The following is a 27,208-nucleotide window of genomic DNA, read 5'->3' as shown; positions in this document are numbered from 1 at the left end:
TTGAAAACCAAAATCTTCAGAGTTGAGATCTCATTAATGCAACTATGGAACATTTAAAATATATGCACACAAGAAACTGATTGTGGAAATCATTCAAAATGAATGTTAATGAACAATAGAAAGATATTGCAGCATAGATCTGTGTAATGTTTGCATTCCTCTCCATCAAAATCAAAAGAAAGAAAGAAGACAAGTTTAGAACAAAGGCCAAACAATAAAGCATCACTGGTGACATATATATTCATCAAGCAGTGTCGCGGATGGAAAACCTACTCCTTCAACAGCATGCTAAGCTTCAAGATCATTCAACATCTCGCGAATCAGACAACTAAGGAAGAAAAAGTAAAGGAAAGAAGAGGAAGAACTGTTCCATCGCTTCAATAGGCACCACATACAAGAAAAATTATTAGGAAGATGCAACATACCTCAAGGGAATCAGAGTAAAAAAGCTCCACAGTCGCGTATTTGCCGATGCAGCATCATCAAGATTCTCACTGATCAAAACAACTGTGTAATCCATGTGAATCTTGATGATGCCACACCTGCAAACACCGGCTTATACAATGAGCATCGTGCACCGCATCGAATGACAAGATCACAAGTAGAGGAGAGATGGATTCGTTTGGGAAAAGCCCTAATGCTGGCCCGAGAAGAATCCCAGCTCAAGATGCTGCTGATCATGAAAGGCAGGAAACAGCATCAAAAACAAGAAGACAGAAGTTGATGCAAGGTGTACTGCCAGATCCGCTCCATGCATAGCACTCCCCCATGAACAAGAGTGCCTGCTGACTCAGAGAGGTACTAGCTGTCGGAAGGTCAGAGAAAGGTGAACGAAGACCAAGAAAACACATTGATTTGTATCGAGGCAACACCAGTAAGGATTAGGACTCTCTCTTGAACAAGTGAAACCAAAAGACAGAAGCACACAGAGATCCAAATATCAATGATATGCTCTCTCCTAGAGAAAGATTGTAGTAACAAATAATAATCCTTGAAGCTATCAGAGAATATAAAGAAACCAACCAGGAAGAACTAGATCTAACTTCTCACTACAGATCTGAGAGATTTCCAGCTAAAGGGCCATGTCTTGGAGTCTCAAAGGATGGAAAGAGAGAGAGAGAAGGATGGAGGAGGTTCAGTGAGAAGGGATTAGACCTAAGGAGGGTATTATATAGACAAAATTATCTTTGATGCAGGGATCTAGTGTTGATATTCTAAATCTAGTCTGATGAAGCCACCTTTCAATCAATGACATCTAGCTTAAACCGAATACTTTTACGAATTCGATGAATCATTGACGAAAGTCTCATGCACTGATCCACTTCTTATGTTATACCGAATATAAAACAAAAAATAGAAATGTTTGAATGAACATCTTCAAAATTAGACCAACCGATAATAATACAAAAATATCGGTGCTTAAATTATATGATAATAATATAATTAAATTTAAAGTTATTAAAATTTATGTGCAATGAACTAATGCAAACTATAATTTAGTAAACTTCACTAAAATCTTTTTTTCATATAAAATATAAAACATATGTAGCAGTTTAAGGTTTGAAGACAGTACTCACTGCACTTTGGAGTGTTGTCTTGTTGCAACTCAAACATCATACCAATGCATTACCTCCACAATCTGAGATTACTTTCTATAACCTTTTTACATGAAATCACATGATTGGTCCAATTTATGACAGACCTTGAAGTTAGCTTGTTGTTATCATTCTGAAAACACATCTGAATGCAATGGAACCCTATCCTCAATTTCTACTTTTACCTTGAATACTTATCCAATATAGCTTGGCTAGTAAAGACTTTGGTTATTAATAATAAGGTTTTGGAATCAAAATCTTCTTTAATCATGAATTGCTTATCCTTACACAAGAAACTCTATAATCAAAGTAGTAGAAGATTGCACCCTTATATCACTTGCTTTATGGTGTCTCATAGATTGTAATAACTATTATGGATCAGTGTTGGAAGTAGATTAAATTTGTTGATGAGACAGCAACAAAAGAATAACCTTTGGGAACAGTCCTTTATTCAATCCATTATTAGGAAATGGTATCTTCTTTTGTGGCTAAACTGTGTTCCTCATGGCACTTTGTAGGGTTTTAATCCCAAGATGAGGAGGAAAAGTAAAAGGAACTAAGAAATGTAAGAGTTCATTAAACAATAAATATATCTATTACAAATAAATAAAAACCAAAATGTGTATCAAGTTGTTTTCTAAAAAATGATACTTGTTCTTATAAGGGGACTGAGAACTGAATAGATGCATTTGGAGATGGAAAAAAGATTAGATTTTTCTGTGCAAGAACTGAGTATGTTTTCTATAGGATTTGCAGGCATTATACTATGTTAATTATAAAGTTCTCCATTATTAATCTAGGGTTGCTTCTGAAATATAAAACTTGTCTTAGCAGCATTTACTTTGACATCAATGAACAAAATGATCACCTGTTCAACAATAGAGCAGATTGCAAAAGTAGCTATAGCTGTGTGTGGGAACATATCCTGTGCATTGTAGTTGAGTTGAGTGGATATTCCTTTTTCCTTTTTTTCTAATTTTTTATAATGTATTATTTCATCTATGAAATCCATTTTTTAGTATTTAGTTGTCATTTCTTCAGGTTAATGCTCCCTCTTCAACTTCTCTATTATGATATGATGGTTGTTTGTGACATAATAACATCTTCTTCATGCCTTGAGGCTACTATCAAGAACTATTGAGAAGATTGTTTGCACAAACATATGAATGCTTGATACCAATCAAGTTAAAAGTTAAAACCATGTTCCTGTAAGAACAAACCTGTAACTTCAAAATTTGCATGAAAATACTCATGCATTCACCTGGAACTGTTTCTTCCATGCCCTCTCATGGTAGTAATATTTATGGTGCTTGATATTTCAATGATTCATGGACTTGAGTATAGTCTGGTATAAGCTGCTGTCTAGGTGTTGTTTGTGTTGCCAAAAGAAACATGGTATGTACATATTATGTCATCATGTCGATGTACCTTTCATGCTTCATCAAGCTTCCGTGTCATGGTAAGATTGTTCTTTTGTGACCTCGTTATCATCTTTTTATTTTCACAATTTGAGTATTTCTTGGTAATTAACTTCACTATCTTTTAGTAACATAAATAGGTTGTCAACTGTATTCCAAAGGATACTAAGCATCACATTCTCATTTATCCTAACTGCTAAGAAAGTTATTCTATGCTTAATTATGTCATCAACAAGTTACTTGTCTCATTAACTCAATTAGGTCTACATAAATAGTACTCAAGTTCTTCACTTTGTTTAATTTGGAAAAGTTTTTAGATATTGTAGTGGTATAAAATAATAATATGCCTTGAGTCATCTTATTGTAATGTTATTTATGTCTCCAACAATGTACAAGGTTCTACCTAATTTGAGACTCAGCTGTCACCCTTAAGTGAGGAACAACTTTAAGAGAGATTGAATTGAAAATCTTGTTGAGTGCTTTATTGAGAATTTAGGTCTCATTTACTTTACTACCTAATTGAGTTCCTCATTGAGATCTATCTGACATGTTTCAAGAACCTTGGACTAATAATATTAGGACCTGTTCAATCAAAGTTCAACTAAATAAGATATAGCTGAGCTGTTAGTGAATCACTCATCCTAGTAGTGACTGGGAATCCTTCCTAAGTTTCATATGGTTGTTTATCTTGAGTTAAATAAGTTCCGAATCCGAACACATTGATCTCATCAGTAAACCCTCTTGGACATGATAAAATCTATGAGAAGTACTATAACTGTGCTTAATGGGCAATTGTAATCTTAGATGTTGATCAGCATTCTTTTAGCTTCTTTAGTTCTGACTGCAAATAGCCTCTTAATCCACAATTCCAAAGTGCAAACAATTTAAATGAGTTTGTGAAGGTCTTTTTGGATCCACATAAACCTTGAAAGAATCTTTAGAAAGAGTATTCATGCCTTGATCCAACAACAAGATACATGTCATCTACAAAGTATAACCATAAAAGGTATAGTACCAGGAAGCTATTTAAGGGATTTCCTTACCTCCATTTCACCCATCAATGGAAATAGGAGAAATCATAGGTAATGTTATTCCTATGCTGTGCCAAAGATGTAAATGTTTAGTGGCATGGGGAGCAAAACCTAATGCTAGAGAGTAATTATGAGCCATTTGCTGGCACTTGATTATTTAGCTTTATCATACTGGGCTGCCATATGCATGCCACCTTCTACCAACCTATTTAACCTTATCATAACATCAAGAAGGGTGTTGTTTCCACTTGTTATTCTCAGTTTGCACATGCCATGGACATTACCTGTCTCTCTATCATTTCAAACTTAGATTGGTCAAATAGAATGGAAGGCCTAATATTTAAGGCATAAACTGATTGGGACAAGTACATGATGGTTCCAGAGAAAAAAATATCAATTTGATTAGATTTAGATTAGATTCTTGTCAAAGGTTATGCCCCTCTCAATGATGTGACAGACACTAAGGATACTTTTTGGATGTTTGGACAATGTAGGATGTGAAGCTTCTTCATTATAGATCAAAAACAAATCATGTAACCCATTTTCTGGATTAATCTTGTTCAAAGAATAACCCATCTAATTAGATAGGGTCATAGTAACCTCAGAAATATAAAGATTATTTGAACATAGAGTGTTGAGTATCTATCATAATTTTTGGTTGGGAATCCAATTCAATTTTGTTTTTATGGAGCTGTGTGCAGATCAAATCATCTAATCAACTTTTTTTATGTGAGATTAATTCAAAACTTACCCTAATAAGAGGAGATCCATTTCTATGGCTCCTGCCATCCTTCCTCATACACACACAATATTTATCTTCTGAGAACTGTTTCAGGTGAAATCACAGGAAGCATGCATGCACCACCAAAGCTTTTGGTGTCTGACATGATCTACTGATGGATGGACATCATAAACCCTAACCAATGTAATTAAAGCATATACTACTCTTAAAGTTCAGCCCCTGGCATTAAGAAGTAACATTAAGGAATCTTTTGGTGCACTTTGCTGGCATAGATTTTGCTTTCCACCTGTTCTAGAGCATAAAAGAACAGTAATGTGATGCTTTTGTGGATGGGACTGCAACCTAGTACTCTTATCTGGTCTTGGTGACCTTGCAGCCATCATTAACATCATAGATTTCTAGGTTTCTGAGTGTTCTTTATTGATTCATGCATGCTAATATATGGAAATGTTAGCATTACAAAACAATGCATTTGGGAGGCATTTGCTAGTGGAGGCTGCATGCGTGACCTGCAACAGCATGTTCTCCTTGTTCATGCAACTCCTCCTTTCTTGACCTCATTATGAGCAGAAGAACAAGTATATGGATTGTGTTAGTGATGTACTTTGTACTTAGAAGGTGTTTTCTATCTCCAGAGTGGACTGTTTGCATGTTCTCCTTGTGGCTTCAGGAATCATTAGACTGGACTCTTTTAAGCTTTGAGAGAGCCATCTCCTTTTCTCATGAATAAAATTAGGAGTAAGATGGCTCAGGTGGAATCTCTCTGGAGAAGTTTGTATATTTAAATGGAGCTGAATAAAGTTACACAAATATGCATGTAGTATTGTTGGATAGTCTTTGCTAAATGAAAAGGCATCATGAAAATATCCAAAGATGAAAGATTATAGTGAACAGAGACACCAATTAAAGATATAGGTGTGATATTGAAAGAACTCCTTAATCTCTCAGAAACATAAGAGATTCATAGTGTAGTATTGTGTGAGGATTTGTTTTCAAAGTATTTTAAGTATCTCTATGTACACATAATTGAGGTGAAGGATGCATTATTTCTGCACTTTCATTCAAGCATAAACCCTTATGATTGGTTATACTGTCTTAGCCACTGTGGTAGAGTAGATAAGACATGAGTGAATGAGAAGGAGAATGTTTGACATTACACTTGGGAAATAGTTTATAATCTCATAAACAATTATCTAAATTAAACAATATAATTACAAGATTTAGTGCCCCTCTTGGCTAATGAAAAGTGTGTCAAGATGTGAATTCCCTATCCAATCTGCTTAACATCTTAGTCACAATTAGTGCTTAAGAAAGGCATTTTCTATTACCAAATACCTCATGAAAACACACAAATCCACCCCAATCTCATTATATTTTGCATGATGTCATACTAGAGTAACTAGTATGATCATATGAGAATTTATGGTAAGTAGGCTATTTATGCTCCCCCCCAATTCATCATTAAGCTCATTCAATTGTTTTGAGTGAGTCTAGTAAGAAGTGACATGAAATCTTATATTAACATTACAAGCACATCATATATATTAACCAAAAAAAAGAAACCTCCATGCACTTGACTGATACCATTATTCATAATATTGTTAATTTTATACAATTTACCAATATAATTTTTTGCCTCATTACATGTGATTGTAACACTAAAAAATTCAATATGAGGATGGTTGAGGTGGGAATCTGTACACGAGAATTACCATACTCGCGGTTGGATCCTTTTGGGACCCACTTGTGGGAGCGATGCGGTGGGCTGGGTGAGCTATCAGGGTAACCTGGACTGGCGTCGGTTCCCCGAACATGGGCTTCTCGGTTTGCATCGCGTGCTCGGCCCAAGATATGCTGCACGAGAAGCCCACGAAGCGTACGGCCGAGATCTCCCGGCTCGAGTGACGGACGGTGGAGTCGACGGCCATCACTGATCCGACGGTCCGAAACATTTAATTGTCATCGCAATGAATTGATCCGGAGATTGGAAACATATAAATGCCATCAAATGGATAGAAAGGAATATATGTGTGAAAAACAAATTTAGGAGGGCGTTTAAGAAAATGTCACCTAACGGAGAGGTAGGGATATCTGTGAGAAATTCTATTTGATTAGGGTGTTATTGAAAATTGTGAACACTGGTATGTATTTTATACAATAAAGAGGGATCTAAGTGTAAATCTGTTTGCGTGTATATAAAAGGTTGGGGGGGCCTCTAATCATAATCGAACGCGCGCTCGGTAAAGAACGCGAAGAGGAGAGAGAGGGAAGGAGGTCGCAGCAGCGAAAAGGTTCGGTCTCTCCTACGATCTCTCGTTTCGATTCCATGGCTGTTCTTAATCATAGCGAGAGGAGAGGCGAGGGAGATCCTTCGGAGAGATACAGGAGGTTGGAGGAGGAGGACGAGGACGGCGACGATGATGTCCAATCCCTTCGACGAAGACGACGATTCCCAGGCCTCCTCCTCCCGCTCTTCCTCTCCCATATTATTCCCCTCTTTATCTCTCTCGGTATTCGGATCTATGATCGGCACGGCGGCGGCTTTCCGTTTGTTTCTTGAGATTCGATTTGATGAAAAATACGGGGTTTGGAGGATAGTGTTTTGGGCCGGACAAATCGTTCAGGACATACAGCGCTGTTCTTTCCCTGACCAAGGATCCAATCTTGGACTCGCAATTTGATTGATTTGTCCGCTCAACTTTCTTGAATGGGATTCTCTATTTCGAAGATTTGTTTGAATCACATACAGAAAAGATGGACAGTGGTGTTCTTCCCTGATGAAAGATTCAATCATGAGCTCCCTTGATTTCCTATACTCGATGATTATATTGATTGATCTGTCTTCTGTTGTCTTGTTCTTGAATGGGTTTCGGCGGCAGCGTCCATGAGTCACCCGATTGATCAGCGTCATCATCCTGCATCTGCATCATTGAGGATGCCCGTTTGTAAATTTTGGTTGGCTGGGCGTTGCACCCGCTATCAATGCCCCTACCTACACGATCAGAATCCGCCGTGTGCCTCAAACAGAAACAGCAGTGATAAAGGTATCTCTTGGAGAAGAAGTCATGCCCAGAAAAACCCTAATGTCGGTCGCTGTAAGAAGCAACTCCATAACGTTAATAATGGGCCGAGCAAACCGACCAATGAGCTAGATCACAAGGACTCTTTTTGTAGTCCTTCATCTGATGGAGGCATCCCTTGGAGAAGAAGTTATGTCTGGAAAAACCCTAATGTCGATCCCTGTAAGCAGCAGCTCCATGAAAATACTGGAGGGCCAAGCAACCAAATGTTTGAGCTAGATCACAAGGACTCTGTTTGTAGCCCTACACCCGAGGAGCACTGTCCACCTTCGTTGCACAGCAGCGGAGAGTCAAGCAAGCTGACAAATGAGGTTAATTTGATTCAACAAGAACATGAGGAGGCTGTCTGCAGTCCATCTAAGGAGCATTGTCCACCTCTGATCCACAGTTTGGTCATGCACGATATGATCAATAAGGCAAGTTTAATTACAGACGATCATGTGGCAACCAAAGAGAAATGCAATGACCTCAATCCTTGGTTTGAATACTTGATTGATTTACAAGGTCATGCGAAGGTGAAATTCAAAGCTCTTGGCCTCAGTGATTTCCCCTTCATAATGTTATCACCCTGAATTACTGTTCTCATGACATTTGCAATGGCAGGGGATTGTGGGGATAGCCCTCCCAGCTGGGTCAGACAAGCTATACACTGGCAGTCGAGATGGAATAGTCCGAGTTTGGAACTGTAACACTGGCCAGGTTGATGTCTTTGCACTTGATGTTTCTTTGTAGCTTCAATTTAGTGTGAAGTTTGACAAACTTTGTGTTCTTGCAGTGCATTATGATGGTAGATATGGAAGATGAAATCATATGCATGTTCAACAAAGGGCCATGGGTGTTTGCCGGTGTTCTCAAAGCTGTTAAGGTTAGAGCTGTAAACTTTCATGTGTGTCTTTTGTTGGCTAATGGAAACTGTATTTGGATGTGCTGTTGTGAGTTCTCAAATCTTTGTCAAATGCTGTTGCAGGCATGGAATACAGAGACTGGCTTGCAAATAAGCCTAGAAGGATCCGCTAGCCGGGTGAATGCCTTGGCGTTCCAAAACGAACTCCTCTTTGCTGGACTCGAGGTAATTTTTGCTAGCTTTCATGTGGTTTTAAGTGTGCAATATGGTCAGTTGGTGATCTTACCTGGACTTGATGTTTTGCAGTCATACTATACTATAAAATGATTTACTAAGCAGTCTTTCATGACTGATACTCTAAATTCTTATCTTTTTCCTAATTTCAGTATGGAATTATTCTAGTGTGGAAGTCCAATACAGAGGGCAACAACTTTGAACCAGCTGCTGTACTCACTGGGCATAGACAAGCTGTTGTGAGCTTGATTGTGGGAGTTAGGCTTTACTCTGGATCAGTTGACGAGACAATTAGAGTAAGTACAAGTGTTTCATTTTAACATCTTTACGTCTGATTATTGTGATTTCAGAATAACTCTGTATTCTATGGAATTTAACGAAGAGATACTAGTAGAAGATCATTACATTATTCATGTGGTGCACATAATCCAGTCCTTGACATTGCTGTCTTATTTGTTAAACATCATGTCCTCAAAGTATTCAGTTGCCTCATGTCAGCTGAACCATAATCTAAACTTCATGTGTTGTTGGTGTGTGGCCAAATAAATGTATATTGTATGTGACAACTTCTTGGGAACTACTGACAACAGTAAACATACAAAGGATCGATTGATTTCATTTTCAGTAAATTTCAACTTGATGCACTAAGTCTGCCACTTCCTCGGCACAATTCTCCATGTCCTCTTATGTGACGGTGAAGAAGGATGCTTCTTACTTTTATGGGTATTTGTTGCATGTGATTTCAATTTGATGACATAGATATAATTAAATCGATGTTAAATTTTGTTTCAGGTCTGGGACCTCGAAACTCTTGAGTGCATTCACACTCTCGAGGGCCATACATCAACTATTACATCTGTATTGTGCTGGAACGACTATCTCTTATCTTGCTCATTGGACTGCACGATTAAGGTAAGATTTCTTTGCTTTTTCTAAATTTAATGATTTGCATTCTCAATTTTGTTATTAATTCTTTTAAATGCAGGTTTGGGCAGCCACGAATACCGGCAGTATGGAACTAATATATACCCACAATTTAGAGCATGTAAGTTGCATATGTTTATTCATTTCTTTTGGATGAAGGTTTTATTTGTTTTAGTGCATCCAATTATTTTAGACTATCAATTGTGACTTGCGATAAATTTAGAGAAAATAATTAAATATCTACTGACATTTATATCAAACATTTCGAAGCTCAGTAATGAGACTGATTTAAGAGGAAATCAGTGGAATGGCTAGATCGCATGATATCCTTCTTTGTCAAATACTTCTCTATGATACACTTTATCCTGTCCAAGCCAGATTTTGAGAGAAGAAAACACTAGTGAGGAAACCATATTGGAGTTCTTAAATTTATTGGAAGAACTTTTGATACATCTTTGTTACTTTTTTAACACACTTATTTCTTATACTACCATGGTACTTATAATAGTCTTATGAATTCTGTGCAACATTAGTCCTTTGTGGTTTACATCCTCATCACATTGTTGAATTTATTCCTTCCCTAAAGAGCAAGCACAGAATGGGCAAACAAACCCTCATGTTCATTTGAAGTCATTGCCATCAACATTGTTCTGTGCCAGCTGAACGATTAAAAAAAAGTGAAAGAAACATTCCCAAAAATTTAGTTATAAGCGTGTGTATCACCTTCTATGTATCTTTCATTAATTACTTCTTCGACATCATAAAATTTTTGTTGTCCATGTGTCATTTCAACTTGTCCCAGCTTCTATTTAGTATTGTTGTTGAAGATAGTCTGTTTTACTTTAAGAAGTTATCAACATAATGGAACTATGAATATAATGGTATAAATAGGCATTTGAAGTGGAAATTATATATTGCATGAGCTAAAATATCCTTGACACTAAAGTTTTGTGAACATGCTTTGATTTACGAACCTGATTTGTTTACCTTTGTGCTGCGAAGACAACCATTTCCTTTCATAATCTCCACAAATGACTTGCACATTACATGAATGTTCAAATTAATTTTATGTCTCTAGGAAATTATGACCGTGTTCTTTATCATAATTAACATGTTACTTGATCTGTCACAGGGAGTTTTAGCAATGGAAGGAATATACGATGCAAATGAGAAACCAGTCATAATGTGTTCCCTTGATGACCACAGTGTTCAAATGTTTGAACTGCCATCGTAAGTATCTCCATCACAAGTATTAGCTCGTAAGGCATCTCATGTATTTTGTCTAATGTGCTTTCTACTCGAAATGTTAGGTTTGGTGGAAGAGGGACGATATTCTACAAGAGTAACGTTAGGTCATTGCATATCGGACCGTCCGGGCTCTTTTTCACCGGAGATGAGATGGGTGCCGTCAAGGTGTGGAGGTATTTGACCAATGTATCACCGAGTGATTGAGTTGACACTTTGTATCTGTTATCAGTCATGTTAAATGAATAAAAATGGTCATTAGACCAGTTTGTTTTTTGGTGCCAACTTCTTGTTTCTTACTGATACATGCATTATACTGTACAAAAGGAACATTGTAATGTTATGAGTTGCCATGTCTATCTTGTCCCTAAAAAGGATGGATAATGTACATTTTTCATAGAATAAAAAGTTTTAAATAATCGATAGTAGTTTTAAAATCAGCATCTACCAAACATAGAATCCGAATTAAATTGTTCTAATCGATTTTGAACTCGAAACATCTCTATTTTTTATTTTAAAAAATTTAAAATATTTTTCTTATTAGTCATTTATTAAACTTTTGGAAAGATGTATTCATCATTTATAGGGGTCTTTAGAATTTTTTTATTTTTTTTGCCATTTCAGAAATGATTTTGTTTTTGGCTCTAAATTTCAAAAAACGAAATAGAACCATCAAAACCAAGTTTTGGTTTAGCGCATAAGTCCATTAGGTTCTCCTTACCCTCAAAGACGTCTTTTGGAGTTCATATCTTCGAAAAAACAAAATCGTGCTGGTATGCTTATTGTCTAAAGCGAACAATTCCTCGTGAGCCTACGAGCCGCACCAATGGCCGACCAATCAAATAATCCCTTATCAAATTGACACTAGAAAAAAGGTTCGAGGCCTACACCTCGACTAAGCAAACTGTCATTAGAAAGAAGGCCCGAGGTTTACACCTCAACTAAGCAAACTCGCTCCCAAGTCGTACACCTTGGCTCCCCTACAGAAGGAAATACTGATAAGATCATTTAGTCCTAAGGAGTATGAAACCAAAGACTCTAAGTCACGTATCATCTTATCATCTTGGAAACGGTGACAAGCAACTTACTCACAAGAATCCCCACCACTTATTAAACTTCGACCATGCTCTCTGAGAAGATAAATAGACTACCGATCTTTGTAAAGCGATACCTACAACTAGCGATTCCACATCTCAGGCTGACTTCTCGCTTTTTATTGCTGTCTTTCTAACATATCGATGGCATGTCGTAAGCGATGAGTACGACAGGTAAAGCATTAAACATAAGGATCGCTGGGAAACAGAGAATGCACCAAATGCGAAGGATGAGTGTAATAAATCGAGAGCTGCACTTTATTATTCCATACAAAATGATACATCGTTGTCATATAAGGCATTCCTGTCGTGTATTATTTGATGATTCAAATGCTACGGTCTACCAAGAACACGCACAGTCTCCAACCAAGCTTCCGTGATCACACCCATTCACGCATGAAGAGTACCGGTGGTGGAAGACACAACAGAGCAAAATGTGGCAGCATCAGCTTGCCCCTCCTCCTGCTTATCACCTCACGCGCCCTCAACCTCGTCTCCTTCGTTCTCCCCGGACATCTCCTCCAGTGACTTCCCCTTCGACTCCGGCACCAGGAGGGTGCAGAGCAGCCCCAGGAAGTTGCAGGCGGCGAGCAAGAAGAGCGAGTTCCTGACCCCGATCCCCGCCGGGTACCCGTGGTCGGTCTTCGCCGGGTCCTGGTTCTGCGCCAGGTACAAAAATCCGAAGGAGCCGACGATCGCCCCCAGCTTCCCGGACGCCGCCGAGATGCCGTGGCAGGTCGACCTCAGCCTCGCCGGGAAGATCTCCGCCGGCACGATGAATGTGGTGCTGTTGGGCCCGAAGTTGGCGAAGAAGAACGTGAAGGCGTACATGACGATGAAGCCGATCTGGTTGCCCTTGGTGATCCAGTGGTAGTAGGGGATGGCGAGGCCGAGCATGAAGAGCGTCATCATCAGGAAGCCGACGAACTGAATCACGAACCGGCCCATGACGTCGATGAGCGCGACGGTGAACCAGTAGCCCGGCACCGTGCCGCAGAGGGCGATGAGCGTCTGCGCCTTGGCGATGCGGAAGACCTCCTCGAGCGCGTTCATGGTGGCGGGCTTGGGGATCCACCCGATGGCGCTGAAGATGTCCTTCTGGAACAGGTTCTGGCTGTAGAACGCGATGTCGAGGAGGAACCAGCAGGTGGTGGTGCCGAGCAGGTGGACGCCGTGGCGACGGAGGAACTCCATGGAGAAGAGGCCGAAGGCGTTCGCCTGCGCCCCCGTGATCTGCTCCACCTTCTCTTGCTCCTCCTCCACCTCGACATGCAGGACCTTCGACATGTCGGCCGCCGCCCGCTTCGCGTCCTTGGCGACGAGCGCGGTGTAGCGCGCGGTCTCCGGCATCTTCGTGCGCCAGTAGTAGGTCAACCCTGCCGGCACCGATCCGAACATGAGAATCATGCGCCATACGTAGTCGGCCTCCGGCACGGTGGAGGCTACAGGGTCGACGGCGTAGGCTGGAGCCGGGAACCGGTCCTTGAACGCCGTGGCAACGATGATGGCGACCATGCCGCCGGTGAGAATGCCCACCCCCTGCATGGCGAAAACCGCGGCAATGAAGGCGCCGCGAGTCTTCTTGTTGGCGTACTCCGACATGATGGTGGCCGAGAGGGGGTAATCCCCGCCGATGCCAAACCCGAGCCAGAAACGGAAGAAGCAGAGGGTGGCCATGACGCTCTTGGCGTTGTTGCCGAAGGAGAGGCCAGAGGCGACGGAGCAGAGGACCATGAGCATGAGGGTCATGCCGTAGACTTGCTTGCGGCCCATCTTGTCGCCGAGCCAACCGAAGAAGAGCTGGCCGGTGAGGGTACCGACGAAGGCAACCCCATTGACGGAGGCGGAGACCTGGGGCGGGAGGGTGCCGGGGGTGGGGGAGCCCTCCACGTGGTAATAGATGCGGCCGAGGAGCTTGGTGACGAGGGAGATGCAGAAGAGGTCGTAGGCGTCCGTGAAGAAGCCCATGCCGGCGATGACGATGGCCGTGAAGTGGTACCACTGGGTCTTCGCGACGTCGAGCGCGTTAAGGACTTGGAGCTGCTCGCTCCCCATGGTGGCAGCGGCTTACTCCTCTCCTCCCTCTCCTCCCTCTCCTCTCTTCTCCAACGCCTGGCCACGGCGAACACAGATTCCATCAGAAAGAACGTAACTGAGACACAAAACAACTAGACGAGAGTAAATCCATTACCTTTGGTTAGGTTTCGGAAGACGGAAATCGGAGAGGTGAGGGAAGAGAGGAGGAGGGAGGAGGGAGGAGGGAAGTAGGCCGGGAGAGGACGAGAAGACGGAGGCCATATTTAAGGGAGGAGGCGACGAAGGGCGTGCGACAGGTGTTCAACGGTCAGGGTCAAACGGGCCGCATCTTCCGCCACGACTTGCTATATTTAGCATAGGATTAATTCCATAATTAGACGGAGAAAACTAGAATCTTCCTATATTGAGGGGAATGGTGACGACTGGATTTAGTCCATCTTTCTATATTTTGCTTTCGATTTTTTTGTCTTTTTTTTTTCTCAATAATTTTTATATATTTTCTTCCATTTGTTTACTTAAATCATCTTTCTATTACAAATACTTGGTCTTAGTAATTGTGCCAATTAGCTTGCTGTTTTACTCTCACCACTTGGATATTTATTAGTGACATGGTTGAGCTGTCTGGTCTGCAACTGAGTAGGGTTTGGGTTCACTAATTCAGGATTTATTTATATTTATTTATTTATTATCCTTCCTAATCGTATCATTATCTTCCATCTCACTTGTCTACGAAAACTTAAATCCTCAAAGCCACTCTTTATGTTCCAAATATTAAGATAGGAACCCATTTGTCAAAGTTAACTTAAATGGAGTAATAAGTCAAAGAATAAGATCAGATTTTGATCATCCATCATCAAAGCTAAAATAGTAGGGTGTTCGATTTGATTTGATTAAGATAGGATATATCTGAATCAAAATAGGTATGGACTTATGTAATTGAATCGAAACTAACCTAAGTTACTCCAATAGTGTAAGACCAGCTGATTGGATGATATATTATTTGAACTGAGGCAGGTTGCAGTGTCCACTAAGCTGCCATTTGTCATTGCTCTTATCTTACTTTAGGTTCAACATTTTCCATGTCCTTGAGCTTTAAGGACTAGCAATCAGTCACATCTGTAGGCTTTTGACATCCACTTTTGGAATTCAGCATCTCTGCCAACCTCTTCTTCCAATGGAATAGAAAAAGGTACTGCTGATCAAGCTTCTTTTTTGCCTTTTGCTTCTTGTGTTGCTTGTCAGTACAGTATCAGTACTGTAGATTGATAGATCTCCCCACCCCCCCTTCCAAAGATAGAGATATCTACTGTTTTCTGGTCTGTTCAGTTTACATATATCCTTCTGATGAGGCCATTTAGATGCATGGAATTCCAGTGATGCAATATGGATGCAAACTTGGTTTTCTGAGTTGCAGCAACAATTCCATGTTTATGTTATGATCTGGTGCAGTTCAGAAAAGGATATTGTATCTTATATTTTCTTATGTTGAAATGGATTGTTGGAGAGAAGAAAAAGCTGCTTGGTCCAAACACAATCAATGGCAGATGCTAGTGGGGAGTACATGGATAGTTGCCACTGCTTTCATAAAATAAAATATAAGATGTTGAGATGGCCACACCCTTCCTGATTCATGGAACCTCAAACACTGCAATCCATGGTGCATCAGTCAAAATATAGGTTCATAAATGATGAAGCTTGATCAATCATCACAAAGCATCTCATGAGACTTGTACATTTAAGATTTAAGTGCAGACCAAAAGTTGGTTTGTACTTGAGAACTCTTTGTTGTATGCTCACTTCCTTTTGCTAATGACATGAAGAAAACCTCCTCATCTTAGATTGGTAAGTTGGAAAGGAAAAGAAACAGTAGTTCAAAACTTGTTATTCTGCATTTTGCACATCCAAAATCCTGAGATCTCTTATCATCAGTTGCAGGCAGAGAGTTGATAAAGGTGGCAGTACTCTTTCATGCTTCTCATAAGCTCTGCACATCCAATATCATGGCCTGAGAGTTATGTAGGATACAAACATGATTAACTATAAATCTTGCTGCAGTTGTAATCCGACAAAGATATATAGCAAAATCTTGTAATAGTGTAAGGCTTTCATCCACATAAACTGCATGGCATTACTGCAGGCCTTGAATGAAGATTTTGTGGAAAGGTTTAGCTGTCTGCCACCAAATTCAATGCAGAGAAACACATCCATTTCTTCAAAACATTGGTTCATTCAAACAATTCAACTGCATCAAACACTCAATTTTATTACCCAGTTTTTCTGATCATGTCAGGTTCCAAGCTATTCTATTCAAGTGTGGCATTTACAACATCACGAAAGAAGAGGATTAGCTCCTCATCATCCTCTGAGCCATAGCTTGCAGCTCCCCAAACTCATGGTGAGGTGTCCTCTTCCTGCAGAACTCTTGGGCGGAGACATCCTCCCTGCAGCCCATCTGTTGCATGAGAAGCACTCCATCGGCGCCGTACTCCGAATCAGACTGCAGAAAGACACTGAAGTTCTCTTGACACTGTTGATCCTCCAAAACTCTCGACAGTGCCGCTCTGTAAGCCAACTGTGCCTTCACCTGCATCACCTGCGCTTGCAGTACCGCTACCTATCAATGCCGGGAGAAGGATCAGTAATTAGGGTTCTTCGCAACCACGCGTCCGAGCTGTAGCGGAATACAAGGAACAGAAAGATCACCTGCTGCTGGAGAGCAAAGATGTGGCCGACACAGCCGTACACAGGGTCCTTGATCCGCGCTTGAGCCTCGTAGGCGATCGTGGCGACAGCCTCGCACCGATCGTGGACCGGAACCTGCGCCAAGAGCTTGGACACGTTGCTGGCGCCAAAGACCCTGTGGATGGCAGCGAACTGCGCCGGTGACTGGTCGGAGCCGAAGTAGGGCGCGAAGATGCAGTCCGACGTGCACTTCCTGCGCAGGAACTTGCAGGCGCCGCATGGCGAACCAGCCCCGGTCGCCATCGATGGAAGATCGATCGATTGCTGGGGTTTCAGTGACCTGAAGAGGCAGCAGGTGGTCTTTATAGGAGCTTTGGGGCGAGAGACATGGAAGGTAAGGGTGTAGGGTTTTGAGGGAGCAGTGCATTCAAGGCATGGGTGCTTCCATGGTATTTTATGGTGGAGTGATGAAGTGAGGCTCCATAAACTATGCATTTTGCGCCGAACGCCGCACTTTGAGACTCTCCATCGTGGCTGCTGTTGCTTTCTTCCAGGTTTGCCCTACTCCTCCTCCTACCTGCTTCGACCAGTTACTCACCAGCTAGTCGCCAAATCCTGCTTTGTGTACACCATTCTTTTTCTTTAGATTAATGGGGAGAGTTGCAGCAGGCGCTTTCCACACAGGGATTTGGAAGAACTCGAAGGTTTTCTCCATCATTCACTGCACTCTATCTTCTTCAGTCTCGCATTATATGGCATTAAAGAGGTGCTGACTTCATATATGTTCATCCTTTTCTGTTGGCATCAGAAAACAGTGTGTGGGCTGATCATCAAATTTTTATTTTTTTTATACATATAATGATTCTAGAGATTCAGAAAAGATCCTTCTAAAATCTAAGAAAAATAAACCTCTCAAAAGTTCTGAAATATCAACAATCATATACAAATTTTGATGAAAAAATATTACTCAATTCCATAAATATTATTTTCCCAAAATAATCAAGGGAAGGGAACAATATAGGAATTAAAATATTTTCTTCAGGTAACCCTTTGCTATTGACAACACTTAAAAAAATATTTATAATTTTATTATTTATATATAATTTTATTTTTCACAACCCTTAACGTCGTTCGTTGTTTCATCCACTATCGTCTTGTTTCTTACTCGACGGTCATGATTAGAAGAAGAAGGGAAAAAAAAAAGGAAAAGAGAAAAAAATGAGGAACGTATTTATGTCTATTTATATAAAGATATTTTAGAAATATTATTTTTTTTAAATCTAATTGTAAATAACATAAGAGTGACAAATTAATATAAAGTAGATAATTTTGATCTCAAATGAACTTTTTAGTTATGTAGCTAATCAGTATTATTCATATGCAAAGCAAAAACTTATTATGTTTTGATCTGAATTTGCTGGAAAATAATTTTTTATTAGTAATTTATAAGGTACATTTATCGTATATATATATATTACTAATTTATAAGGTGTGTGTATATATATATATATATATATATATATATATTCAATTGCAATATCTATTTTTTGCAATATGCAAATAAAGATTCTTGAAGGACTAAATCGTAAATGAAGCGAATGCACGGTAGCGATGACCTCATCGCGTGGGTTCACGAAATGGACGGTCAGGATCGGCGGAGACAAACTCGAACCCGTCCTCCTCGGCCGGGGAATGGATTCCTTGCTTCGAGCTTAAAATATGATGGAACGGCTCGATAGGGTACTTCCGGTCCGAGATCACCCCGTCCCCTTTTGCTTCGTCGCCCCGCAAGGGTACGCTCTGATCCCGGATTCTGCTCCCCCTTTCTCTTGGTTTTGACTTGATTTCTTTGGATCTGACGAGTGTGAAGATCGGATTTGTATCTTTGTCGTTTTAGCTTCTCTTAGACAGAGATTGATCTGAGGGTTGTCCGAGACCAAGAAGTCATGGAGGGTCTGACGGATCACGTAGGATGAAGGATCGATAGGTAGATGCAAAGAGAGCGGGTTTGTAGTTGAAGAAGGATAGGAGTTCCGAAGAAAGTTTCCTGCTCGATTACGGGGCCTGGGAATTGTCAGGTTTTGGAATAAGAAGCGGCATATGCTTCTGCTGCCGCGTAGACCAATCGAAGACAGTTTAGTTGTCTTTGCTTTTGGGAACAGTGGCTTTGAATTGATTAAGTGGATCGCTGATGTTCCCGAAAATTTCTGGCAAGGTCCAGATCCTAAAATGTTTGATGCCAATTTTGTAGCATGCAAAAACATGAATTCTAGGTTGATAGATCACTGTCTTCACTAGCAAGTGTAGGATTAGTCCGTCTGTTACAGTATTGTTGTCCATTAGCTATTTTCTGTGAGGAGGGAAAAATAGATCTTAGCTAATAATAAAAAGTGAAAAATCGGGTTAGTTCAGTTTGAAGAATCTTTATGTCCATGTACTCTGAAGAAAGCTAATTCATGTATGCTTTACTGTATGAACACAATGGCCATGTTACATTACATTCATCATGGTAACCAAATTAAATAAATCAAAGAAACGTCAAGAAAAAAATAGAGACCAAAGCATATCTCATAGTCAAGGAAAGGGAACCAAATCAAATAAATCATCGTAATGTTAGAGGGCTTTGTCGTACAATAATGTCATGTGCCTAAGTGTTGGAGGAGTTACGGTGATTTATTGATTTGGTTCCCTTACTTTGACCATGAGATTTCGTATCTTAAGTTTAAGATGTCACATGTTTTGGTTATATTGGTTAAGTCTATTTTCTGTTTTGAGAGTTGATAAATAAGTTGATAGACAATAATGACTTAGACCTAAGTGCTAGAGGAGTGACAGTTATTTGACTTGGTTTCCTTTCTTTGACCATGAAATAAGCCATTGTATCTAATTTTTTCTTTTGGTATGATGCATTTGAACATTCAGATATTTGTTGAGTCATTGGAACTTGAGGTTTTCAGCACTTTTCTGGGATCTAATTCTTTGCCAGTATTGGCTATCAGATGGTCCAGACCTGATGAGGGGCATGTGAGGTCCCATGGATGAAACTAATTTGAATTCGAATCTTAAGTTTAAGATGTCACATGTTTTGGTTATATTGGTTCAGTCTATTTTCTATTTTGAGAGTTGATAAATAAGTTGACATACGGTAGTGACATAGACCTAAGTGCTAGAGGAGTTATGGTGATTTATTTGACTTGGTTCCCTTTCTTTGACCATGAAATAAGCTTTGGCATGTAATTTTTTCTTGTGATGTGATGCATTTGAACATTCTGATATTTGTTATGAGTCATTGGAACTCGAGGTTTTCAGCACTATTCTGGGATCTAATTTTTCGCCAGTATTGGCTATCAGATGGTCCAGACCTGATGAGGGGCATATGAGGCCCAATGGATGAAACTAATTTGAATTTGAATCTTAAGTTTAAGATGTCACATGTTTTGGTTATATTGGTTCAGTCTATTTTCTGTTTTGAGTTGATAAATAAGTTGACAGACAGTAGTGACATAGACCTAAGTGCTAGAGGAGTTATGGTGATTTATTTGACTTGGTTCCCTTTCTTTGGCCATGAAATAAGCATTGGCATGTAATTTTTTCTTGTGATATGATGCATTTGAATAATATGATTTTTGTTATGAGTCATTGGAACTCAAGGTTTTCAGCACTTTTCTGGGATCTAATTCTTCGCCAGGATTGGCTATCAGATGGTCCAGACCTGATGAGGGGCATATGAGGCCCCATGGATGAAACTAATTTAAATTTGTATCTTAAGTTTAAGATGTCACATGTTTTGGTTATATTGGTTTAGTATATTTTCTGCTTTGACAGTTGATTAATAAGTTGATATACAATAATAACGTAGTCCTAAGTTCTAGAGGAGTTACAGTTATTTGACTTGGTTCCCTTTCTTTGACCATGAAATAAGCCATGGCATCTAATTTTTTCTTGTGGTATGATGCATTTGAACATTCAGATATTTGTTGAGTCATTGGACCTCGAGGTCTTCAGCACTTTTCTGGGATCTAATTCTTTGCCAGTATTGGCTATCAGATGGTCCAGACCTGATGAGGGGCATATGAGGCCCCATGGATGAAACTAATTTGAATTCGAATCTTAAGTTTAAGATGTGACATGTTTTGGTTATATTGGTTCAGTCTATTTTCTGTTTTGAGAGTTGATAAATAAGTTGACATACAGTAGTGACATGGGCCTAAGTGCTAGAGGAGTTATGGTGATTTATTTGACTTGGTTCCCTTTCTTTGACCATGAAATAAGCTTTGGCATGTAATTTTTTCTTGTGATATGATGCATTTTAGCATTCTGATATTTGTTATGAGTCATTGGAACTCGAGGGTTTTCAGCACTTTTCTGGGATCTAATTCTTTGCCAGTATTGGCTATCAGATGGTCCAGACCTGATGAGGGGCATATGAGGCCCCTTGGATGAAACTAATTTGAATTGGTATTTGAAGTTTAAGATGTCACATATTTTGGTTATATCAGTTCAGTCTATTTTCTGTTTTAGAGTTGATAAATAAGTTGACATACAGTAGTGGCATAAACCTAAGTGCTAGAGGAGTTATGGTGATTTATTTGACTTGGTTCCCTTTCTTTGACCATGAAATAAGCTTTGGCATGTAATTTTTTCTTGTGATGTGATGCATTTGAACATTCAGATATTTGTTATGAGTCATTGGAACTCGAGGTGTTCAGCACTATTCTGGGATCTAATTCTTCGCCAGTATTGGCTATCAGATGGTCCAGACCTGATGAGGGGCATATGGGGCCCCATGGATGAAACTAATTTGAATTCAAATCTTAAGTTTAAGATGTCACATGGTTTGGTTATATTGGTTCAGTATATTTTCTGTTTTGAGAGTTGATAAATAAGTTGACATACAGTAGTGATAAAGACCTAAGTGCTAGAGAAGTTATGGTGATTTATTTGACTTGGTTCCCTTTCTTTGACCATGAAGTAAGCTTTGGCATGTAATTTGTTCTTGTGATATGATGCATTTGAACATTCTGATATTTGTTATGAGTCATTGGAACTCGAGGTTTTCAGCACTTTTCTGGGATCTAATTCTTTGCCAGTATTGGCTATCAGATGGTCCAGACCTGATGAGGGGCATATGAGGCCCCATGGATGAAACTAATTTGAATTTGTATCTTAAGTTTAAGATGTGACATGTTTTGGTTATATTGGTTCAGTCTATTTTCTGTTTTGAGAGTTGATAAATAAGTTGACGTACAGTGGTGACAAAGACCTAAGTGCTAGAGGAGTTATGGTGATTTATTTGACTTGGTTCCCTTTCTTTGACCATGAAATAAGCTTTGGCATGTAAAATTTTCTTGTGATATGATGCATTTGAACATTCAGATATTTGTTACGAGTCATTGGAACTCGAGGTTTTCAGCACTATTCTGGGATCTAATTCTTTGCCAGTATTGGCTATGAGATGGTCCAGACCTGATGAGGGGCATATGAGGCCCCATGGATGAAACTACTTTGAATTTGTATCTTAAGTTTAAGATGTCACATGTTTTGGTTATATTGGTTGTCTATTTTCTGTTTGGAGAGTTGATAAACAAAATAATCCTTTGCAGAAGTCACTAAGTCAACTTATTCATGGGGAGTCAATATGTACCAGGACAACCCAATGCTCTCCTTACTTGTAAATCCAGACACTAACTTTTTCTTTGACAAGAGAATTAGATATTGGAACTGAGTTGGAATGATAGACATGTGGTCTTAGTTGGAGTTTTATTTGGGGAGGAAATTATTTATTGCCTGTCCATTTCTCTCCTTTAACCAATATCCAAAATCTTGTTAGGAAAGACAGTGCAGCTTGAATAACTGGGAGTGCTGGTCAGCTGGTAGTACATGTTTCATTTCCTCTTGTTTGTTTTTCTCTTCTTTTCTAAAATGTTGCATGAGTCCTAAGAATTTTAGTTGATGTTTAAAAAAGGAAGGGACACAAGCACAAAGATCAGTACATTTCAATTGGTATTGTGAATTAAAACGTATTTTTTGGGCTGCAGGCATTCCACCCGTATTGTCTCCCTCAAATTTTTTCTTTTGTTTCTTCTCTAATAGTTAGAGATGGCCTCCTGCTCTTCGAGGCTGTAATTTGTCTGATTGAATCTAATTTTGGTTGAAGTTTACACTTAAATCTCTAACTAACTTTACTCAATCTCTAGGTCTGTTTTTTAGACTCGCTACATGTATATCAGAGAGGGAAAACTACTGGTATAAGCTTACTTCTAATGAGAATGAACTGTGGGTTTTGACCTATCAATCTTATTTATCGTCTGGTTTATGGATATGGTTATGATTTGTAGAAGTAAATATTAATTCTTTCCAGAAAGTATAGTGTGATTCTTTTTTGAAAGATGAAAATCCAATTGCACTTGGTACTTTAATTGACCGAGTTAAAGTAGTAGTAGGATCTTGTATGAACTAAAATGCTGTGCTCATGTACTTGTTTTTAATTGAGTTACAACAAATGTACCAAAAATAGTGATTTTAGTGCTTGTTTCATGGAATTTGGGATATTATCAGTATAATTAGATTCTCAGTAAATTTAAGAGATTTTAACATTATATTTCTACTGTTTTCATAGATGTCGCAAACAAAAGAAGTGAGGTAAGCAGCTTTCAAAATCACTGGTGCAGTTGATGGTACCTTCTGTATCAACCTTTTTCCCCTTCCAACAATGAATAGCTTTCTTCAGGTATACTTCTCGATCAGTGACACCTCCCCCAAGTAGACGTAGCAAATCAATAACTCCATCTCGATCAAGGTCGAGGAGTCGCTCCAGGTACATGGAATTTTGGTATTTTATGAGTTGGTTCTCTTGAGGGCGGGCCTTGGTACAACGGTAATGTTGCTCCTTTATGATCTGGAAGACCAAGGGTCGAGTCACAAAAATAGCTTCTTTTAAATATTTAAAGGTAAGGCTGTGTGCATTGACCCTCCCTAGACCCCATATTGGCAAGAGCCTCGTGCACTTGGTGCGCTTTTTTATGAGTTACTTCTCTTGCTGCTGACCTTACCTGTTGTTTACGAAAGAGTAAGGTGGTTTTTTGTTATTTTTTTGTGCTAATGACATGCATTTTGCATAACTGTGTGTATGTAACAGGAGCCAAGATTTTGATTCAAGTAATCCTGGAAACAACTTGTATGTAACAGGCTTATCCACACGAGTAAGCAGCAGTGACCTTGAGAAATATTTTAGCAAAGAAGGAAAGGTATGACTTCAATGAAGTATTAATACTTTTCGTTGTCGAATGTGAGTTGCTGATACATATATATTGTCATACTAAAGATTTTAGTAGTGAATATTAGCATGCAAACTTTTGGAAAATTTTCTTTAGCATTCATTCATTAGATGTTATGTTGCAACTTTTGTATGCTAAAACTTGCTTAACAGTTTTGTCAAGGTCAGATGGATGTGATCGCCAGAAGGTTTCTGACTTATAAATTAAGGTCCAACACGTAGTATGTAGATATATGCAAGGTTCTCAATCTTGCGTATCAGACCCATGCCAGTCCATGGCTGAGCTGGTAGAAGTTCGGTCCATGCTAGCATACTGACACATTTGTTGCTTAATTATTTGTTGGAAATTATTGGTACATACTTTTTATGGAAATAAGTGTAATTTAGAAATTTTACAAGTATGAATGGAAGTCCAGGTATATTGTTTAATTTTAACTTTTGACATTTCTATTTCACTAAATGAAACTTTGCATGTTGTATAGGTTTCGGAATGCCATGTGATTGTGGACCCTCGCACAAGGGAATCTCGTGGTTTTGGTTTTGTAACAATGGAGACTGTGGAAGGTGCCGAGCGCTGTGTTAAGTACCTAAACCGTTCTGTACTTGAAGGCCGTTTAATCACAGTGCAGAAGGTAGCATAACTTTGTTTCTTAGATAGTGTTATGTAACATTGCCTATTTTTTTACGTAATAGCACGTTGCTTCTTTTCATCTCGAGATGTGTTGCCTGATAACTTTTGGCATCAGGTTTGGTGTTGTGTAGCTTCATCGAAATATCCATATGTGCTCTTAACAGTCTGACCTCCCCATCCCAACCTGAGCACTACATCGACATATCGAAGTCACGAAAATTCGACTTTATTATAGAGGATTGCATGCCGTGTATTCCTTTTTTACGCTGATTATTAACATCTTCTGGTATGCCCAATAAAATTATGTCCTGCTGTAATATTTAATTGGTTTTGGTTGCATTTTTGTTTTTGGGTTAGCACTGATACATCAATAATAAAACAATTATAAGAAAGATGCTTTGACTTTTCTCAAGAGACTGAATAACCACATTCTTTTATCATAGCTTGCAAGTGTACCAGAATTACATGGTTCTGTACCTAATTTACAAAATGAAGATATTAACAATGAAATGCAACTTCACTGCCTGCTGTTCTCACTACTTTACTAAATGCTGTGCAATATCAGTTATAAGTGTCATGGTCTGTATGGTACAGTTCATATTTACCTGTTCACTCTGTTCTTTTTGTTGTTTCAATGGCAGGCAAAAAGGAAGCGTGGAAGGACACCAACTCCTGGAAGGTATCGTGGTGCCAGAGAAAGAAGAGGTACATATTTTGTTCATCTGTATCTGATGTCCTTGTGCTCTTCTCAAAAAATGATTCATGCATGTACTGCTTTTTTGTTATATATTGCCCGTTTCTGAATGTACCTATTTATACGTGCACTGTAAGTAATTGAATAATTCTTTATGTTGCTGATATTGTAGTTATTTCCTTGTTCTTAAACTATGCTGGCCTCTTTAGAGCTGAAAGTTTTGCCATTACTCAAACTATTAGGATGATCAATTGCTTTTGCTGTCATACTTTCTCATAAGGTTAGTATTGATAATTGATTGAATCTCATTTTTAAATTTAGTTAGTGAACTGATGAATATAGACTTTTCCCAGAACCAACAATTACCATGCATATGTAATTTCTATCTCTGTTATTTATAATGTTCAAATGTGAAAAGTTTTGGAGCAATCTAATCTTTAAGATACAATAGATTTGAAAAACCTGGAAAAATCATTCTTCTAATCTTTAGATGTGACAGGGAGTGGTCTTTGTATGTGACATTTCATCTCTTGTTTATTTAAAATAACCTCTATTGTTTCAGTTTGTCCGATCACCCTTTTGGACACCTTTTGTCATTTAGGACGCTTTGCAGATTGCTAGATTTGATGTTCATAACATCGAAACTTTGCTGAATTAAATCCTCAGCTAAAATTCACTTTGATACACTTTTTCGTTATTGAAGAAATTGAGAATTATTAGGAATGAACGGTCTGAACAAAGATGGCAGCAGCAAAAGTTGTCGGTGCTGTATGTGCATTTTAATTAAGTGCATGGTAATTTGAAGGACTAATTGCAGCAATGGTCCTTTATGTACCATTGTGCTGGTTTCATGCAACAAAATCCACTGTCAGATTGCGTTGTATCAGTTTACTTGTCTAATTGTTCTAATAGCATGGTGATGTTTTTTTTTCTTTTCTTCATTTGGCAGGTCGTGATCGTAGGCGCTCTCGAAGCTATTCACCATACTGGTCACGTCGTAGGGATCGCTCGCGATCGCGCACTCGTTCTCGCTCGCGCTCAAGGGGTCGGCGAGACCGATCCTACTCACCATATGCAAGGGAATCTCATAGGAGGCGCAGGGAACGATCCTCGTCGCGGACAAGCGATCGCAAATCCAACTAAGAACTACTGTGTGAGCCCACCCCCGCCATCTCCTACATTTAAATCAGATGTAGTTTCTCAAACTGTTATAAAGTTAAAAACATCCTTTCTTCTTATTATTGGACAGGAAGACAAGAATTTAGATTGGTTTGCTTCATCGACAATGTCTTCCAGACACAATGCCATAATGCTTTCTGTATTCATGGGAACCCCTGTGAACTAAGTTCCAACTATCCATTATTCACTTTTACCCCATACTAGTTTGGACTGTCATATTTCACAATCTCAGGTGCAAGGTTTAAGAAAGTTGTACATTGTTTTGCCGTTTACAGACTTTGTTAAGGCTATCCTAAAATCTAATAGCACGTTATCGTGAGATGTATCTTTAAGCATTGCCTGACCGTTCTTTGCTGAAGAATTTTTCAGTTCGTTGTTGCAGGTTTATTTTTTGTACCAAATCTATCAGATGATCCATCAACACTCTCTCGAATGTTGACAATTCGTGACATGATGATTTTTTATGCATATCAAAGTAGCGTGAGAAGATTCTACTCAATCG

General features: G+C 39.2%; 4 protein-coding genes across 6 annotated transcripts; 2 read left to right on the top strand and 2 right to left on the bottom strand.

The window, feature by feature from the left end:
- Positions 1-7,048: 7,048 nt before the first annotated feature.
- On the top strand, positions 7,049-11,398 carry LOC103979507 (zinc finger CCCH domain-containing protein 17-like). Its single transcript, XM_018823045.2, has 9 exons — positions 7,049-8,381; positions 8,470-8,565; positions 8,642-8,731; positions 8,834-8,935; positions 9,097-9,240; positions 9,737-9,856; positions 9,930-9,989; positions 11,001-11,098; positions 11,179-11,398. The coding sequence occupies exons 1-9, from the start codon at positions 7,671-7,673 to the stop codon at positions 11,318-11,320; spliced, it is 1,563 nt and encodes a 520-aa protein (XP_018678590.2). The 5' UTR covers positions 7,049-7,670; the 3' UTR covers positions 11,321-11,398.
- A 1,044-nt stretch (positions 11,399-12,442) lies between these two features.
- On the bottom strand, positions 12,443-14,476 carry LOC103979508 (inorganic phosphate transporter 1-4-like). 2 transcript variants are annotated; one of them, XM_018823044.2, is made up of 2 exons: positions 14,399-14,476; positions 12,443-14,319 (listed from the first exon to the last, which is right to left on the bottom strand). In XM_018823044.2, the coding sequence occupies exon 2, from the start codon at positions 14,260-14,262 to the stop codon at positions 12,682-12,684; it is 1,581 nt and encodes a 526-aa protein (XP_018678589.1). In that variant the 5' UTR covers positions 14,263-14,319; positions 14,399-14,476; the 3' UTR covers positions 12,443-12,681. The 2 variants fall into 2 exon arrangements, with proteins under 2 accessions (XP_018678589.1, XP_064997606.1); XM_065141534.1 differs by having other exon boundaries at positions 12,443-14,298.
- A 2,011-nt stretch (positions 14,477-16,487) lies between these two features.
- Positions 16,488-17,357, bottom strand: LOC135638096 (LOB domain-containing protein 16-like). Of its 2 annotated transcripts, none has more exons than XM_065151055.1 (2): positions 16,948-17,357; positions 16,488-16,837 (listed from the first exon to the last, which is right to left on the bottom strand). In XM_065151055.1, the coding sequence occupies exons 1-2, from the start codon at positions 17,227-17,229 to the stop codon at positions 16,589-16,591; spliced, it is 531 nt and encodes a 176-aa protein (XP_065007127.1). In that variant the 5' UTR covers positions 17,230-17,357; the 3' UTR covers positions 16,488-16,588. The 2 variants fall into 2 exon arrangements, with proteins under 2 accessions (XP_065007127.1, XP_065007120.1); XM_065151048.1 differs by having other exon boundaries at positions 16,488-16,858; positions 16,948-17,349.
- A 1,263-nt stretch (positions 17,358-18,620) lies between these two features.
- On the top strand, positions 18,621-27,025 carry LOC135632756 (serine/arginine-rich splicing factor SR45a-like). Its single transcript, XM_065141521.1, has 8 exons — positions 18,621-18,719; positions 23,546-23,568; positions 23,657-23,743; positions 24,065-24,173; positions 24,685-24,834; positions 25,475-25,538; positions 26,477-26,678; positions 26,777-27,025. Exons 2-7 carry the CDS (start codon positions 23,546-23,548, stop codon positions 26,668-26,670), a joined length of 627 nt encoding a protein of 208 aa, XP_064997593.1. The 5' UTR covers positions 18,621-18,719; the 3' UTR covers positions 26,671-26,678; positions 26,777-27,025.
- Positions 27,026-27,208: the final 183 nt, after the last annotated feature.

Source organism: Musa acuminata, chromosome BXJ1-3, assembly GCF_036884655.1.
Source record: "Musa acuminata AAA Group cultivar baxijiao chromosome BXJ1-3, Cavendish_Baxijiao_AAA, whole genome shotgun sequence".
In the NCBI taxonomy this organism is placed as follows: Eukaryota; Viridiplantae; Streptophyta; class Magnoliopsida; order Zingiberales; family Musaceae; genus Musa; species Musa acuminata.
Note: the sequence above shows the minus strand (reverse complement) of the source record. Positions and strands in the feature narration are given on the sequence as shown.

Coding starts and splice junctions, on each gene's coding strand:
- LOC103979507 (XM_018823045.2), top strand. CDS start 7,671: ATGAGTCACCCGATTGATCAGCGTCATCATCCTGCATCTGCATCATTG. Junction 9,857..9,929: donor CATTGGACTGCACGATTAAG/GTAAGATTTCTT, acceptor TTTTAAATGCAG/GTTTGGGCAGCCACGAATAC. Junction 9,990..11,000: donor ATACCCACAATTTAGAGCAT/GTAAGTTGCATA, acceptor GATCTGTCACAG/GGAGTTTTAGCAATGGAAGG.
- LOC103979508 (XM_018823044.2), bottom strand. CDS start 14,262: ATGGGGAGCGAGCAGCTCCAAGTCCTTAACGCGCTCGACGTCGCGAAG.
- LOC135638096 (XM_065151048.1), bottom strand. CDS start 17,229: ATGGCGACCGGGGCTGGTTCGCCATGCGGCGCCTGCAAGTTCCTGCGC. Junction 16,859..16,947: donor TCTTTGCTCTCCAGCAGCAG/GTGATCTTTCTG, acceptor CGGCATTGATAG/GTAGCGGTACTGCAAGCGCA.
- LOC135632756 (XM_065141521.1), top strand. CDS start 23,546: ATGTCGCAAACAAAAGAAGTGAG. Junction 23,569..23,656: donor TCGCAAACAAAAGAAGTGAG/GTAAGCAGCTTT, acceptor AGCTTTCTTCAG/GTATACTTCTCGATCAGTGA. Junction 24,174..24,684: donor ATTTTAGCAAAGAAGGAAAG/GTATGACTTCAA, acceptor CATGTTGTATAG/GTTTCGGAATGCCATGTGAT.